The sequence below is a fragment of the Vulpes vulpes genome, chromosome 5 (genome assembly GCF_048418805.1).
Source record: "Vulpes vulpes isolate BD-2025 chromosome 5, VulVul3, whole genome shotgun sequence".
In the NCBI taxonomy this organism is placed as follows: Eukaryota; Metazoa; Chordata; class Mammalia; order Carnivora; family Canidae; genus Vulpes; species Vulpes vulpes.
This window is the reverse complement of record NC_132784.1, coordinates 37,028,413-37,046,452: the sequence shown is the minus strand read 5'-3', so window position 1 is coordinate 37,046,452 and position 18,040 is coordinate 37,028,413. Positions and strand designations below refer to the sequence as shown.

The following is an 18,040-nucleotide window of genomic DNA, read 5'->3' as shown; positions in this document are numbered from 1 at the left end:
ACATGGAAACCACCGTGCACCCAAGGAGGTGAACGGATGGGCAAGTGAAAAGCACATGTATAGCGAATGAAATAGTAAACCTTTCTATGGCTTACCCTTGATTTTTTTTTTTTAATTTAAGTTCGATTTGCCAACATATAGCATAACACGCAGTGCTCATCCCATCAAGTGCCCCCCTCAGTGCCCCGTCACCCAGTCACCCCATCCTCCTACCCACCTCCCCTTCTGCAACTCTTTCTTTGTTTCCCAGAGTCCGGCATCTCTCATGGTTTGTCTCCCTCTCTAATTTTTCCCACCCATTTTCCCTGCTTTCCCTCATAATCCCTTTCACTATTTCTTATATCCCACGTATGAGTGAAACCATAAGATGATTGTCCATATGATGACTTACCCTTGAATTAACTACTTCCAGGGAGACGTTCTGAGGCGGGGCACTTGGCACTAAAAGGAACAAAACAAGGTGAGACGGTTACTGCCCAAGTCAGAAAAGACAGGCTACAAGCCCTCTGTGAAAAGAGAAAACATGACTTTCACAGTTCATCATAGTAATTAGGGAGGCTGATCCAGGTGGTGCTTCAACATTTTTCCTGGAGAGATGAAAAAGAGCTGTCTCTGTTTATTTCTTCTCATTTTACCAAAATGAGAATCCGTGCAGATAGCCCCACCTCCAAACTGTTAGGCAAGAGAGCACCTGTCATGATAGCAATCACTGCCATTTAATTACAGCTTTCTGGTTACAACCTTCCCAGAGAAACCAATAAAAACACACAGGAGATTTCCTAGAGTGGTTTTAAAGGCCTAAGATATTGTGTATTTCAGGATCTGCATGGTTTTATTATAAAATGTGTCATGCTAATGGTCACTCATGTTGCTTAATCCTCTTACCGCAATCTTTATTATCTCTTAAAAAGTGAAAGGAATACATCTGTCCTTATATATGCCTGTAATTAAACCTATGGGTGAGCGATGCAAACGGGTTATCAAATAGCATTCGTTGAATCAGTTCCATTAACAAAAAAAGCAGTTTATTTTTCTTTGTGGATTTTTTAGGTTTATTTTTTTCTCTTGTCTGCATTTTGATTGTCACATTCCTTCATGGAAGAAGGAGGGACGTGCACACTTTTTTCATAATACTTGTAGTGAATATTTACCATATCAAAAAGTGAATATTCTATCACGTGAGTAATTCAAAGATAACCATTCACTAAATGGCTGGGATGTGTCGGACACTATCCTGGATGTCCTAGAGGAGTCATAAACAGAATAAAGCTTTCTGTCCCACAAAAGAAATGGAAGTAGTATTCAATAAACGCTTACCACGTATTAATCTGTAAAATGAGTAGTCCCTATTGTGTTCATGACAAATTGATTTACCAGAAAAGAAATGGTCTCAGCATTTTCAAGAATTTATGGAGCCTTCTCTGTCATGTTGCCCGTTCTTGAACTTGAACTTAGATAATATCTACATTTCTCTAGGGTACTTATATTTTCTCTAGGGTCCTTATATTTACCTTCACCTATATGAATTCACTTATGCCCTACTCTGAGTTTGCTTTCTGAAAAGTAATCACCATGAGGGCATGATACATGTCTGATTAATCTTCACAGCCCACAAACTGACATTCAATTAATAGTTACTGACTCGATTACATGAACAAATGAATACTTACTTAAATATTAGCTCCTGGGCCTTTCTGGACACCATAGGAATTATAATCACTTGCTTTATTTTCATTTTGAATTTCGTATCTTAGTACTTGGTGAAAGTTGTGGTCAACACAGCTTGTGACAAAAACAAAAAAACGCTCACCGGAGGCTTGTTTTCATAAATTAGGTCAGCAAGAATTCTTTCAAAAAATATTTTATGATTTAAGAAATAGACTTTTTTATTCTATTTATTTTAGTTCATATTATATTTCTTTTCAAATATAGAATATAATCCCCACAGGGTCCAGGATTCTTGTCCCTTTGATGCTGAATCCTCAGTATCAAAGAGTGTCAGGCATGCGGGTCACGTGCAGCAAATATGTGTTGAATTAATTAGCTAAGTGATTAATTAACAGAAAGATTATAAGACATAATAAAACCTTTTTCATACTCAAGGTTTTAGTTATAACAAGCTTTATTTTTGCAGTTTTATGTTTTAAAATTAATGTTTGCATACACATAGTATAATGCACAAATCTTATATGCGCTACTGGATAAAGTTATATGTGTGTGGTGTGTTCACATTTAAACGTCCCCTAGATCAAGATATAAATAGTTTCAGTATCCTGGAAAGTTCACTTGGGTCCCTTCCCAATCAATATCCTTCTAAGAGTAACCACTATTCTGATTTCTAACACCATCGATTAGTTTAGCTTGCTTTTGAGCTTACTAAAAATTCAATCAGTTATTTTTTTCAGCCTGGTTTCTCTTGTTCATTATTATTTCTTGGGATTCATTCTTTCTGGCTCATTTCGCAGTAGTTTCAGTGCTTTTGTTTGCTTTTTTTATTGTTACTACATATTCTAATACGTGACTATTACATTTTATATTTACTCCTTCTATTGATGAATGTCACTGGATTATTTTCAGTTGGGGGCTCTGAGAATAAATCTGCTATGAAAACTTTTGTACATGTCTTTTTATGAATAACTGCACTCATTTCCTTCATTATATACCTAGGATTGGAAATCCTGATAGCAGTAGAAAACCCTATGGGGTTATATATACATCCAGCTTTAGTAGACAAAATTTTCCAAGGTGGTCACACCAATTTACACTCTAATTAAGAATATAGCAAATTTCCAGAATTCCCATATCCTTACCAACCTTTGTTTTTCTTCTGAATCTTTTTCATTTTAGTCATTTGGTATATATATATATATATATATATATATATATATATATATATATAGTGTTTTTATTTGCTTTTCCCCCAAGGACTAATAATGAGGAACATCTTTTCACATGCTTGGTGGCATTTGGATGTCCTTTTTCGTGGAGTCTTTAAAGTATGTGTGTGTGTTTTTTTATTCTTAATAGATAAGTTTCCTTCAAAACTCATTTCTAAAACTTTCATTCTTTTATATATTATATTCCATTTTACATTACTATGATTAAAACATTAAGATCCTTTTTTAAAAAAGTTAAAATAGTCAGAAGGGCTCTTCTGCATTTGGCAATCTTTCTATATTCTCAACTCTTCTCAAATGTTACATTAATGAAACAGACTTCCCTGAACTACCTTCACAGGCCCATGGACATCCCAGTTCAGTTTTCAGGAAAGGGGAGAATGCAGAGGCTTTAATAAGACCAGCTCCACAGTCTATTTCTTTAAAAGTGGAAATAATAGAGTATGCTGGAAATAATAACAATGTGTGTGATCAGAAAAAATTAAACAGACTGACATCCTCACAATGAAGAAGAATTTAAGAGGATCCGTATTCAAATTATTCTGTAAAGCACTGAAGATTAAAATAGGCACCGACTGAAAAAAATGCCAAGTGCTCCATCGTATAACTTCACAAACTTCTAGCACATTGACTATTCTTGCTTTACATAATCAGGAAATAAATTAGAGAGTTTCTTCTGTATCATTTTTAGTTATCAATCTCCACTCCTCGCCTCTCACTATCAATTCCCCTATTATTGAGATATAGTAGATAGGGTTAATTGCTTGGTGGAAGTAAATGGAATCCACATTAGTTTGAGCTTTTCTTTATTTGATTTCCCAAGATATTTGGTTGTCTCATGAGGAAAAGAAGAAGACCATAGTTCATTGTTTTCTCTTTAAAATGTCAAGCAATTTATCATTTACAACAGGTTCCTTAAAGCCAATCTGTGGTATTTGGTCTAGAAACTCCCCTCAATATGATGCCACATGGTGGTTTGATATGATGATACATTCTGTAGAGTACATAAAGTCCCCCATTTGTAACTGAATGTCCATATAGACAGACACTTGAATCCCTCTCTTTACCAAATGTGTGCTGTCTTGACACGATTTATGGATTGAAATAACTGATATATGATTACGAGCTTTGTACTTCAAGCAATTCATATGAGAAATTCATTACAAAATAAGAGAAACTCAAGATTTTTTTCACATTAAATCTTGCTCCTTTTCTTACTAGCTTATGTGACCTGGCTCTGCTGCTTACCTTTGACTTCTTTCTAATATTAGTTTTGTCATCTGTAAAGTAGGGAAAAAAATTATAGTATCATGAGGATTAAAGGTTAATAAAGCAAAGTGATTAGAGCAAGGCCTTGCACTAATAAGTACTCAATAAATACCAGTGACAACCGTAAGAAGCACATTCTTAAAGCTAAGTTTGCCTATGAAATTGGTTCCCTCCACTTTTGGGCACAGAGCAAGCCTGCATGGAAATTCATAAATATTAATTGACTCATAAAATATTTTAATGAGCTACAGTTGTCAACTAGTTAAAGAGACAGTGTTTGGGAACAAATTGGCAAAACTAGTTACATTCCACACTAAATATCAGGCTGCCTAGATCTGATATTCTACAATCCCAAATGGTTTAAAGAAGTGGATCGTTATAAAGAAATGACACAATAAGTGGAGGAATCTGAATGAAAAACAATTTTTCTTCCCAGAAATACAATTAAAAAGCAGGCTAAATTAGAGATGACAGCTTATCAGGATAAAAATCTTCACAAGCATTTTAGCATAACAGGAGTACCATTGGGATAATTGCTTCAGAAAAAAAAAATTACTTGCATTTTTATTTTGCTCTTATTCCATTTTTTATCGTCCCAATATAAATTTTTATGGTAAGGGTTCCTCTGACCTGATAAGAAACACGATGTTCTCTCTAACACAGATGTAGACACAGTCATCTATTAAATTAGCCACATAAACGGGAAGTCCGAAAGATAAATCTACACATACAAAAAATTGTATTGTTTGGCTGAACTGTCTGATTAATTCAGCAAGTATTTACTGAGATGATGAGTAGAGAGATGAATATAACAGCATCCCTCACCTTAAGGAACATGTAGTACAAGGAGAAAAAGTGACATGTGCATTGTTATAGATAACATTTATTGAACACTTAAATGTATGACATGTTCATATTTTAGGTGCTCACATGGATTAGCCCATTTAATTTCCACAACATCTCCCTTTTATAACACCCAGAAAGTCAAGAAGACAGCTTCACGACTGCGGGTTGGGAAGTAGGAGGCTATGAAATGTGATGAAATACATCTCTGTATGATGTGTGCCCTCCGCATGGACAGCTTCGATAGAGAGAAGACATCAGATTGAGAGGAAGAAGGGGACTGACTGGATAACAAGAGATAGAAAGCCAAGAGTGCAGGGGTTTTCATTGGAAATCAAAAGAGATGAACTCATTGTGAAGAGGAATGGGGAGAAGGTCCAGGAGCCCACTCCAAGGGGACCACTCAGTTCATGCTTTCTCCTACCAAATACATCAATTAAGACAAGTTGGCATCCTTTGCGTGGTGATGCTTGTAGAGTTAGGGTCATGAAATCCTTTTATTTAGTGACAGGCATTTTCTAAGTCCTAACTGTTGCAACACTTAGAGATAATAATTCTTGGACTAATGAGTAATAATCTCTCTCTCACTTATGACATTTAAAACCAAAGTGGAGAATAAGGCCACAGTATTACAGTTCAGAGTGTGAATGAAATCTACATAAATTATGTAAAATATTCATTTTCATTTGTTTTCCTTTTATTTTTATAATTATAAGTTGTGAAGTAATTTATTCTGCCAGTAAATATTCTATTCTGTCTTCAATAACAGAATCAGATGGATGGGCATTTAAAAATGATACTGAAGTGTTGTCACATATAAAATATATTTTTAAGTTGAAATTGCAAATGAGCATCCTTCCTGTGTCTTTGCATCACTGTCCTTAATAACATGCATGACCTTCCTCGATCCACTGATACTGTGTGAAATATCCACCCAGATACTTTTCCAGATTAAACCATGATGGATTGGTTAAGGAATCACAAGTTAAGATCTTTTTTTTTTTCTTCCCTTGAAATTCAGAAGATCAATAATTTATAGAATTACATACAGCAACATGGAAATCATTGCTGAAAAGAGATAGCTTGTTGCCTTTTTAATATTCATGGAGGCCATCTCTGCATTTCTACACCTGCCTGCATTTCACTGGCCCCATACCATATACTCTGCTGTCCTTTATTTTGACTGGTCATTAAATTTCCCAACATTTTCTTATTCTTTTCTTAGATCTCTAGTTTCCTCTGCTACTGCTTTGCCAAATCCATCTTTTTCATTAAGAGTTCTTCTTCTCTTTTATGATATTTCAGAAAATATGTCTAATATTTCACCTGTTAGGCAAGGTAAAAGTAAAATTATGCATTATCCTGCTTAGTTTTAATACCTTCAATAACTGGATTATTTGGCCTAAATCCTTACAAAATGTTTTCAATTTAAGTGGCATAGGTAGGAGGGCTTTCCGTCGCTTACATTTTTCATCACCCATCCCCTTTAGAATGAGAACTAAAAAGGGACAGAGTGATGTACATTAGTCCATACACATGTGTAAATCAGTTTGTGTTTACAGACATAAAGAGACCCCTCCTCACCCCAAAAATTTTAGCTCTTAGGCAGGACCCACACTTTTGAAGATTACCTATTAGGAATTCTGACACAGGGTATAGAATATACCTTTTTGAAAACTGAAATTTAACCATAATAGATGGTTGAGTGAACTAGTCAAAATTTTAATTTATGCTAATATATGCCATAGAGTTTCAATTAGAAAACCTTAAGGAAGCAATCTATAGCATACATGCAACATTATGTCATTACTACCAAATACATGAGTCAAGTTTCACTGTCTATGACTTACCGTCAGAAAGTGTAACCACCGTTATGTCATCAGTAGATACTCCTGGCCCATAGCGATTATAAGCTAAGAATCGAAGAGTATATTCCGTGAATTTTTTCAGGCCTTCCAGCTTATAAGATAGTCCATCAACCTCTATATTCTGGAGACATAAAATGCCAAACTGTTATTCAGGAGGCACATTAAAGCAGAAATGGCAGCCATTCTGTGCAATCACAGAATTGGATATTAGACTCTTACTCACAAAACTACACTCTAGCCTTCTAATGAGTTGTTGTAAAACCTAACTTGTGACACACACTCCCCCACTAAATCCCAAACCATTCTGTAGACTTCCAGTTAAAATAGCACCAGACTATTTTTACAGTCATTAAGCTCCAATGTGTTTAATGCCACCCAATACATCGAATGGCATGAGGTATTCCACCCACACCGAAACTCTGACAGGCACAAGGCAGCCTGTGAATCCATGGGAAGAGAGACTTGCTCCTCTATCCGAAATGGAATAATTCACTACAAAACAGTAGATTTCTTCCCTCACTTGCTGAAATATACCCCCGGTTCTTGAAACTGACAGATACTTTGCCACAATCTTTCTCTCCTACAGTGCTGTGAGGTGCGTTGGAACCGTTTTCAGCACTTCACAGCTGCAGAAATGAGGTACTGGAGGTGAAGGTCATTGAGAAATCAGAGCCAATTTGTTCTAGAAGACCTATTATTTTACTCTCCACAATGATGCTCACACTCATATTTGTCTCAGGTAACATCATTTCTGAATTTATTTAAGTGGGTAGGTGAAATGCATTATTGGAGAAGCCAAAAATGTGTTGCAAAGAAGGATGAAAACAAGAGCTAAATAGCATGAAGACAGCAAATCAACAACAACAACAGCAGAAAAAAAAAAAAAACCCCGGGATGAATGATTATATAAGAGATCTTAGTAATTCTTCTTGTGCAACATAACTTAAGGCTCAAACAATTTCTGAAAAGGATTTTTGCAAAACATTTTTTTTAAGTAAAATCTCTATCATGCAGTTTGTGTGGACGCATGAAGACCACAGTATGCTTGGCAGGCTTCATAAGACATTCTAAGAACTCTATTATCCCAAGGTGGGCTCTTGGTTTTTCTTACTTAGCTACGCACTGTCTATATATCTTTTTCCACATGAGATTGAGAATCTGGAAGTAAACGTCTCAATAGTCAGATACATGTCACAAAACAGAATTGCTGAGTCTCATATGTCTCCCCTTCAATACTTATTTATCTGAAAATCTAATTGTCCTATTTTTAGGGGTCTGTGCAAACCACAAAATGTAAGAAGGAAGCGAGTAGCCTTCTGGAGAGAGGTTTCCTGAAAAACAATGAAAAATGACTACAGGTGACTACAACCTGATGGTGAGAAGACAGAAATAACTCAAATATATAAGAACAAAAAAAGTAACGTGACTGAGGTCATTGAACAAAAGATCAATCATTCTTAATTAAGATAAGGACTCAAAATGTTTTCTAGGACCAGATGAGTTCATGTAAATACGGCTACACCTGCCGGGGGCCACTATCTACTTAGACCACACACAAAAAAATAAAAATAAAAAAAAAAATCCTATTTTATAGTGACTTCACCTCATTGCCCATTTGCTTCTCTTACAATCAGAATTCAATTAAATTGTTTATCGCTTCTAATAACCAGTACTTTAAAACTAATTAGTTATCCAATTAAGATGCTGAACTGGACTGTACCAAGTCTGTAGATCTTCTCCTAGGGCTCTGGTCCTAGAACTATCCAATAGGTGGCAGCATTGGGCCCATTCCCTTGCCTACCTGTTCCTTTCCCGTGGACACCTCAGTGCAGAATAATCTGTACCCTTGGACTGGACCGTTTGCATAGGCAGGGGGTTCCCAGGTAATAAGAATTGAGGTAGGTGAGGTAGATACGGCGTGCAGGTTTTCTACTGGCCCTGGAACTTGTACTGTGTACAAAAGAAATTGATTAGTCTCAGAGGGTTCTCTTTTGCAAAATAAGCAAAATACATCTTTTACAGCTTAAGGATATTATAGCCCTATGTACTATTTTTAGAACAAGATGGGATAAGAAATAAAACGTAAATATAAGGTAATGAATTTTAGAATCATTTCATTATGAAATTCAGGAGAGGACAAATTAATCTTAAGTTACCCGTTTCATTTTACAGTGGAGGAAACTGGTCAGGGAATGTAAATGACTTGGAAAATGACAGAAAAAGAGAATTCTTAGTCCAAATTTTTAGTATGGAAAGCTTTCCACTATGCCAGTATGCCTTTGTGTATGACCAATAACCACAGAAGGAAAAAGAGAAAATACAATTAGAATACTTGTACATCGTGATTCTACTTATAATTTAAATAAAGAGCACAGCTATGGATAACTTACAACATCTTTATTTATGTCAGCATTTTTAAATCTTGACCAATTCTGTGTCCTTTAAATTAATTTCAGCATTTAATTTTTAATTTCACTTTCTAGTATTCCATTTTCTCTCATAACTGCTACTTTGCTTAATCAAGAATAAGTATTGTGTTTATTAAAGAAATTATATAGCACCGGACCACAATTGCTTAACCAAAACACTTGTGTCCAGATAAATTTTGAGACATAGAAATTTTCAGATTTTAGGAAGATAATGTGGTACATGTGCAGTGTTATATTTAACACCTAAAGTGGGGTCTGTATATCAAATCATATATTTGAGCAAAATACATGATATTCACATCAAACAGAATTATTAAAGACTATACACAGCATAAAACATATGATCAGATCAGGCTTACATATGACCTAAGTTAAGAAACTCCTTCAAATTCCAGACTTGCAATTTTTCAACTTGTGCAAAACTTTTTATTTATAGACCTGAATATTTGGTATGTAAATTGTAAATCCAGTACCCATGTTAGTAATCATAATCTCAATTAAAATAGTTTCATCATTGCAAGTATAATAATTTTAACTTAAACACACTGTACATTTGCCCCAGCGTAGGGGAGAAATATTACCTAGGTTTGAACAGATGCACATTTTAGGCCTCTAGTAGGATTTTGTGAGTTTGAATGTTCCACGGCAAACAATCTGAAAACCTGACTGACAGAGTTTAGATCAGTGCAGTGCCTGTGTCCCTGGATCATTTTCTAGGATTCATTGCATGGCATCCAGCCTCCTTAAGGCACCACTGCTCACACATTTATTTGTGGAAAAATTATATTTTATATACATTTTCTGATATTATATATAAATATATATAATAATATATATGTACATGTTTCTGATATATACTTCATTTGGGTCACCTTCACAGATTTTCCCGCCAGTCCCCAAATCTTGAGCATACCTATTATTAACATCTGCATTATTTCACCTTAACAAATAATTGCTAACAATTTCTTAAAAGCTTACTTGAAAATCATTTTAAACCTACAGAAAATTTTAAGAATGAAAATAGTACATAGAATACCCATGTTCCCTTTACCTAGATATACATATATTACCTATCTTTTTCCATACATGCATATATATATATTGCATTTATTGTATTTATTATATAGAGATAGAGAATCTGAATCTATCTATTTAGACTAAGTTACACATACTATGTCTTTCTACCCCCAAATACTTCAGTGCATATTTCCTACACATTAGTGTATACGTGAATAGTATTAACTTCGGTGCAATTTCATACTAACACAATACTTTTACCTAATCTTCATCTGCATTCCAATTGTGTGACCAGACCCAAAAATGTACTTTATGTAGCATTTCCCTCTCCAGGTCAGGATTCGGTCTAGGGTCAAGTTAGTATTTCACTGTCATTATCTCTTTAGTTGGCTTTGGGATGGAACAGTTCCAAAGCCCATCTTTATCTTTTAGGTGATTTATACTTTTGAAGACTACAGTCTTTTTTTTTTAATTAATAAAATATTACTTATTTGGGGTTTGCTTTTGTTTCTTCATGTTGGATTTTGATTATGCATTCTAGACTGAAATGAAATATGAGTGATGTCGGTCTCCTCAGGGCATCATGTCCAGAGGCATAAGCCTTCTCTCCCTCCCCGGCCTGTTATGTTAGTTCTGAATACTTGGTCAAGGCGCTGCCAGATTTCTCCACCATAGAGTTAACTGGTCCCCTTGTACCCTCCCCACAATACCCCAACCTCTGCTCCACTGCTTATGAGCAATAAGCAATTTGTGGGGAGATATTATGTCAGGATAATATAAATATTATTTATCAAAGTCTCTTAGAATTAATACCTATTAATAGCTTGATAAATCAATTTTTAGCATGGTGGTCACAAAATATTTTTTAAACACTTCCTCCACATTGTTTGGTACTTAACATTCTATTATAAGCAAGAACCCACATTTCTTTTAAAAAAATATTTTATTTATTTATTTATTTGAGAGAGAGAGAGAGAGAGAGAGCTTGAGGTGGATCAAGAGAGACAATGCGCTTGGGGAAAGAAGATGGGCAGGGAGGAGCAGGAGGTCCAATGCAGGGCTTGATTCCAGGACCCTGGGATCATGACCTGAGCAGAAGGCAGATGCTTCACTGACTGACCCACCTAGGCACCCCTACATTTCTTTTAAGATTAATTAATTAATTTATTTATTTATTTATTTATTTATTTGAGAGGGAGAGGGGAGCAGAGGGAGAGTGACGAGTGGACTCCCCAATGAGCACAGAGCTCCATGCAGCACTTGATCTCAGGACCCAGACTGGATCATGACCTGGGCTGAAATCAAAAGTTAGATACTTAACCTACTGAGCCACCCAGATCCCCCAAGAACCCATATAGGTGGTACAGGCACGTGGATTTCTATTTTTTTTTTTATGGTTTATCATTCACAATTGTCCTTAATCTTTTGGTGTTCAAATTGTCCAGCTCAAATTTGGCCAGTGAAGTCCTCTTAAGCTGGTTCCTCTATCCTTGCAACAAGCTCCATCACTTGTTGGAGCACTTCTTATTTTCCTAGCATACTATATTCAAGGCTCACCTTTACCTGCCTCAGTTATGGAAACAAACATTTCTCCAGAGATGTCTCATCCCTTTTAGTGGGGAATGGTATTCAAGACAAAGATCTGGGTTTTAGCTGTGTTCATTGCTACTTGGGTGTCTTGCCTCTAGATCGTATTAGTGAATGAAAAACAGGAGTGTGTATACACTTGTACATACAGAAATGCATTCATGCATACATATACTGAAATGCACAGGTACACATGTACAATTTTCATGACTCTACAGAGTCACCTCCCATTGCAATTCATCTCTATAGGGTTTGTTCCTGTGTTCCCCATTCCTTTTATGTCCTTCCTTCCATAGAGAGAACTCTGCCTCTCAAAAAGTTATATTCTGGTAGACAATGAGAGTGCCCTCACCTTGGTACTCTTCCAGGAAGGGGTAATTTTTCTATGGAAAATCCCTTATTCCACAAAGGGGACTTCAGTAGACAATACTGTACAATACAACAACAGGGAGTCGTACCTGTTTCAAAGCTATATTGATACAATTAGAACTGTATTATAATGAAGCAAACATTTCGCTCCATGGGAGGAAAAAAAGGCAAAATAAAAACTTGCCCACTGACATTGTTCAACTGGATTTTCAAAGTACAATATTTTAAAGAATAGCAATAAAAAACTGTAATTTTCATGCTTCTGTGATTACTGACATATTCACAATGACAATGCAAACATTTTAAGAGGGGAGGTTTTCTGATTTGGAACCTATTATTTTTCCAAGGAATAGAGACAAAGAAAAGAGCAAGAGAACTGAGATGGAGTGACCTCCTTAACTTATGTCATGTTGAATGTGACATAACCAGAATTTCGAAACTTCACAGAGCATATCCTTGTGGCCCAGTGGTGTATAAAGTATTAACTAAATGTGTTTCTTCTTGCTCACCTGTAGTTAAACTGAAAGGGCACTGCTTACTAAAAACATGGCTCATTCTGGAATCCCAGCCTAAGATTTAAAAATGGCCAACATTCAAGACCATCACTCTACATTCAAGGAAGTTTTCTCAAAGCAGAATGACTCCAAGAGGCCTAGGGGATGAACAAGTCTCTTTTACTTGGATAAAGGAAGAGAAGACATTATTTGGGAGGTTTCTGCTCATCCACTGGAACACAAGGTGGTAATTAGAAGAACAGCAAGCCACCTGAGAATCTGGAAGGCCAAGCTGAGGGCACCACCTAGAATAGTGGGGATGGGAGTGCACAGCCCACCAGACTAGGGCTCTTTGAGCATGTAGCAATCACATATGCCAACCTCATAGCCACTTCCATCAGGCATGGTGGGGAGAACAGGCAGGCTACCCAGATGCCTACAACTCAAGGCAGCATCCCCACAAAAACCACTGAAAGGCCACACTCCTCCCCTGATGAGCCCGGCGAGGGCTGCTTAGCGTCCAGCCTGTTTGTAAGGAATAGGATCCAAACACTCTACTTGGTTTCCCATATAGTAGGAGCAGTTGTGGTCTCCACAGGGATATGCACAATGCTAGGCATATACAACATATTCAATAAGTGTGTGTCAAATGTATATATCTTATATACAATTATCAAATGTTACTCTAAATAAAAAGCCTAAAATGAAAACAGCTACTCTACATAGTCTAACTCCTTTGATCTTGTTACTTCAGGATTGCTACTACAAGTGATCAGAAAACAGTTTCCTAACATACCCGATGAGAACTAAAGTTGGTATATATGTCCATGTCTGTTGTGTGCACATGAACCTAGGCACACTTTGCCCACTCTGTAATTTGTTTATGTGCTTAAATAGCTTGGTCACCTATAAGACAACATCAGGCGGTAAGTAATTTGGATTCAGTTCACACTGGTAATGCCTCCTCGGATTGTCTGTTCACAACCGAATTATTCTCCCTTCTTAATGGTCATTAGACAGTATCAGGGAAAAACATGTGCTTGGGATTCCAGAAGAATCTTAAACAGAGATAATAGACACCAGAAGTAAAAAAGGGCATTCAGAGCATTTAGTATGAATGCACAGTAACAGCAGTAGGAGTATAAGCCAATTCCGGCCAAATGATAACATTCTATTTGTTGTTGTAAAGTTTCCACTTGTCTTTTTCTGAGAAAGGATTGCATCTTGGCACTAAATTATTTCCTACTTCAACTTTTTGTTTTAAAATCTATTTTGTTGGGCAGCCCAGGCGGCTCAGGGATTTAGCGCCGCCTTCAGCCCAGGACCTGATCCTGGAGACCCGGGATCAAGTCAATGTCAGGATCCCTGCATGGAGCCTGCTTCTCCCTCTGCCTGTATCTCTGCCTCTCTCTCTCTCTCTCTCTCTCTCTCTGTGTGTGTCTCTCATGAATAAATAAATAAATAAATAAAATCTTATTAAAAATAAATAAAATAAAATATATTTTGTTTTATGATCTGATTGCATTAGTTGATTTTCTCTAACATTGTCCTGTATTAAAATTAAGGTACCATGATATTGTGGTTGTTGTTCCAAGTAAGTATACACATTAAAATGTCAAAGAATTAATACCAAATCATACATTCATCATATACTAAGACCAAAAATATTGCCTGTGTATGGGATGTTTTTCTTTACACTATTCCTAGCTAGTGTAAAGACTATGTCACATAAGCTAGTACATATTTTTCTTCACAACATGCTATACATTCAAATTCATGAATTCTCTAATATTTCCCTTTTGAATTTTAGCCTGAGCATAGGTCTGTGGATAAGATACTGTGTTTTACGTTAATTGTGTAGGTATGCATGTATATATTTGTGTATTTATTCAGATCTATACCTATAAATTCAAGCATAGCTTACATAGTTTTACATATGTGAATTATTGTATGCATATTAGGAGAGAAAGAGAAAAAGGGAGACAAAAAGTGTTCCACAATGGGAATTATATGTGAAATCGATACAGTTAACAGCTGCAGCCTTCCATTTCATTACATTTTAGTATGTCAGTCAAGAAACATAATGGCCTTAACTGCTCATCATTTCCAAGATGTCTTTAATAATCCCCACTGATCCCCTCAGTTGGACAATAATTTTGTGGCAAACTGCATCTAATTTCTCTTCATCTCTATTCGAGTTACCTATTTCTTCAAAGAATGGCAAGATTTCAGAATAGATGCATAATCTATGCAAGTAACTCATCAATCAATGTCAGCTTAACCAACCACCTTTTTAAATTTCAATATTGCGTTTCAGTAGAAATTCATTATAACACCTGTACCTAAGAACAAATTAAATACTTATGTTGGAGTAAATGAGATGTATTACATGTCACTATTTGCACTGGGGACAGTAATTTCTCACTATGTATATAAATTTATAGTATAACAGAGCACTCATTTATAATGAGATCTTATTGGATATTAACCCCCCAAAATGGCATATAAAAGTTAACTGAATCTTTAATACAGCATCATTTATCATATATAATCATACTGAAGACAGAAAGTATTTTTGTCCTGTATATGTAAGAGTATGTCTTTGTGCACGAGGGCAAGAGAAAGAGGTGAGGGTATCAGTTTAACGAGCTATAATTGGTTAAGGTGAGGTTCAGAAGGTATAGTTTCTTACCCCTACTCTACTTATGATAAAGACCAGCCATTGGCATCAAGGAGTCCGTGGAGCCCCTAAAATTGTATGTACATTTTCTAGGATGTACTGTGTACCTTCTTTAGGTGTAGGGCCCATAGTGTCCATCATTAGTGTCTATGATTCTCCAACTGGTATCTCCCAATAGATTAGATAATATCTCTGGTTTCTTTTGGCTCTGAAAACCGATTATTCTTTTTTTTTTAATGATTTATTTATTTTTTGAGAGGGAGAAAGAGCGTGTGCATGCAGAAGTTGGGGGACAGGCAGGGGTGGGAATCTTCAAGCAGACTCCCCACTGAGCTCAGAGCCCCAGGCAGGCTTGATCTTCTGATCCATGAGACCTGAGATGAAACCAAAAGTCTCTAAACCACTCAGCACCCAAACCAATGATTCTTGAATATCAGTGTATTGGTAATGATTGCAAATTACTTTATGCTGGGAAATATGGCAATAATTTCTATTTAAAAAGATATCTTCAACTTTTTGTAAAATTCAAAAGCTGAAACATGTTTATGAAAGACTTCTGTTTCATTTGTTAAATCATGGGCAATTCAAGGAATTTGAATTCATTTGGTTTAATTCATCAAATATTTTAGGTTTTCAAGATGTTAGAGCTTTTGCTGATCAAGAAGTCACATAGCATATATGAATACCTTTTTTTCCTTTTTCTTCCTTTCTCTTGCTGTTTCTATTCCAATATTTATCTACATGTCTATCTTCCTGATGTCTCTTTACTGTAGTTTGATATTTGTATTAAACAGACTAAATTCTAAATTATGATTTATCAAATATAAGCTTCTAAAAATATTTTTGGAGTTTAAATAATCCCTTCTAAATAAGAATGTAAATATAAGATTTTCACAGAAAAAGCTTTAGAAGGATCAAGACGTGCCACTGCCCTCATAATACTGAATGAGGCTGATGTCTTTTCACCATTATACTGATGTTTCTCAGCTGGAAGTCTGAAATGAAGACAAATGTTAGTGTCAGAGAATATGTAGTTGAACATTTGAATATTTAAAGTCTTTTCAAAACGACTGTGTAGTACAATGTGTCCTACTGTTCCTAAATCATCAATTTAAGAGCTACCAAATCCCTTTTTTTTTTAATGGAACTAAAGTACTAGTGCATTTGAAAAAAAAATCACGTGTTGTCATTTAAATAATGAACTATAATTCAAATGTCCTCAAATCAGTCCAAAATTCTGAGCATGGTTCTACCTCCTTATTCATTCGTTAATTTAAAAATGATTCTTGAGCTCATTGTTTAAAATGGATAGCAACAGATCTAAGTAATAGTCTGTAGTGATCTAAATGGATTTAGGTCACAAAGCTCTTATTTAAACAGTGGCTTCCATTGCTGATGATCTCCTAACTGAATGTGTTTTAAATGCAAGCCACTTCTGAAACAATTTGCATTTATTGATAATAAAGTGTATGCTTTGATTGCCTCTTTGATTTTTTTTCATCCCGTAGTTAACAGCTTTAACGATATTTCTATGAAATCTGTTTCTATTCTGTACAGGGAATGCAACATCAAAAAGCCTGCGGGCAATGTAATTATTAACATAATGAAACCCCTTCATGACTGAACTATACGTAGTTAGGAGATATGACAGTAATTTGGCAAGAAGGAAGCACAACCTATGGGGTAGGTTTCTACTACAAAACCATAGAAGTCTAACTAGACTCGGTTGGAGAAAGTGGTTATTACCTGATCGTTTTATTTAGGGTTTTAATAGGTGGCATCTGCTAACCCACAATACACTCAACTATGTCATTGTGTGTGTATAGAGAAATGTCGATAAAATACAACTATACACATATATGACGTGTGATACATATGACTTACCTATTACTTATATATACACACATATATGCTAATATATCAAAGGATGGATATTTTTGACAGTGTAGTAGAAAGGAACTTTAATGAGTCTCTCTGAAAAAAAAAAAGTACTGAAAGTAATCTTCCTAGAACTAGAGCTAGGAGCAGTTTAATAATAAAAATAGTTTCAGAAATTGACTTCAAGATAAGGTCTTTTCAGTGGGATAGCTCTGGCTTTTCCCTGACATAGTCAAGTAGTAATAGTCTTGGTGAAGTATGCAGAGTATTTTGAACTTCACTTTAGAAAACAGGCAAGCCCTAGAAATGTAAAATGTAATGGAGAATGTAGATCCCTGACTGCATGATTGAGGTCTCAAATCGTTTAAAGCAGAGATTTCTAAGTCTTGTCAAAAGTAATTGTTATTATGATCTAGAGAAATTGCTTACAAGGTACCAAATATTGAAGTTAAAAACTTAAATTTTTAGCCAAATGTGTTTAAGTTTCTATATTACTAAAGGCTAGATGTAATATAAACTTAATCACACTGACATTTTTCCCCTTTATAATGTTTTTTTTTCCAGAATAGCTCAAGTTTGGTTACTTTCCAATATGTAACATTCCCTTTTAGATAAAAGTGCCAGCTGATTTTAAAGTCTAATCATACTTTTTGTGTGTTTAGGATACAGTGCTACTTCCAATATTGTGAAATATTTGACCAAGGTAGGT

The 18,040-nt window shown here is 35.6% G+C and overlaps 1 protein-coding gene across 4 annotated transcripts in view; it reads right to left on the bottom strand.

The window, feature by feature from the left end:
* Positions 1-18,040, bottom strand: part of DCC (DCC netrin 1 receptor) — a 1,087,624-nt gene that overhangs the window by 277,176 nt on the left and 792,408 nt on the right. For all 4 annotated transcript variants that reach the window (XM_025997616.2, XM_072757871.1, XM_072757870.1 and 1 more), the window contains exons 10-12: positions 8,679-8,827; positions 6,860-6,998; positions 392-441 (exon numbers count right to left, since the gene is read on the bottom strand). In XM_025997616.2, the coding sequence (XP_025853401.1) occupies positions 392-441; positions 6,860-6,998; positions 8,679-8,827 (338 nt within the window). The remainder of the gene's footprint in view (positions 1-391; positions 442-6,859; positions 6,999-8,678; positions 8,828-18,040) is intronic.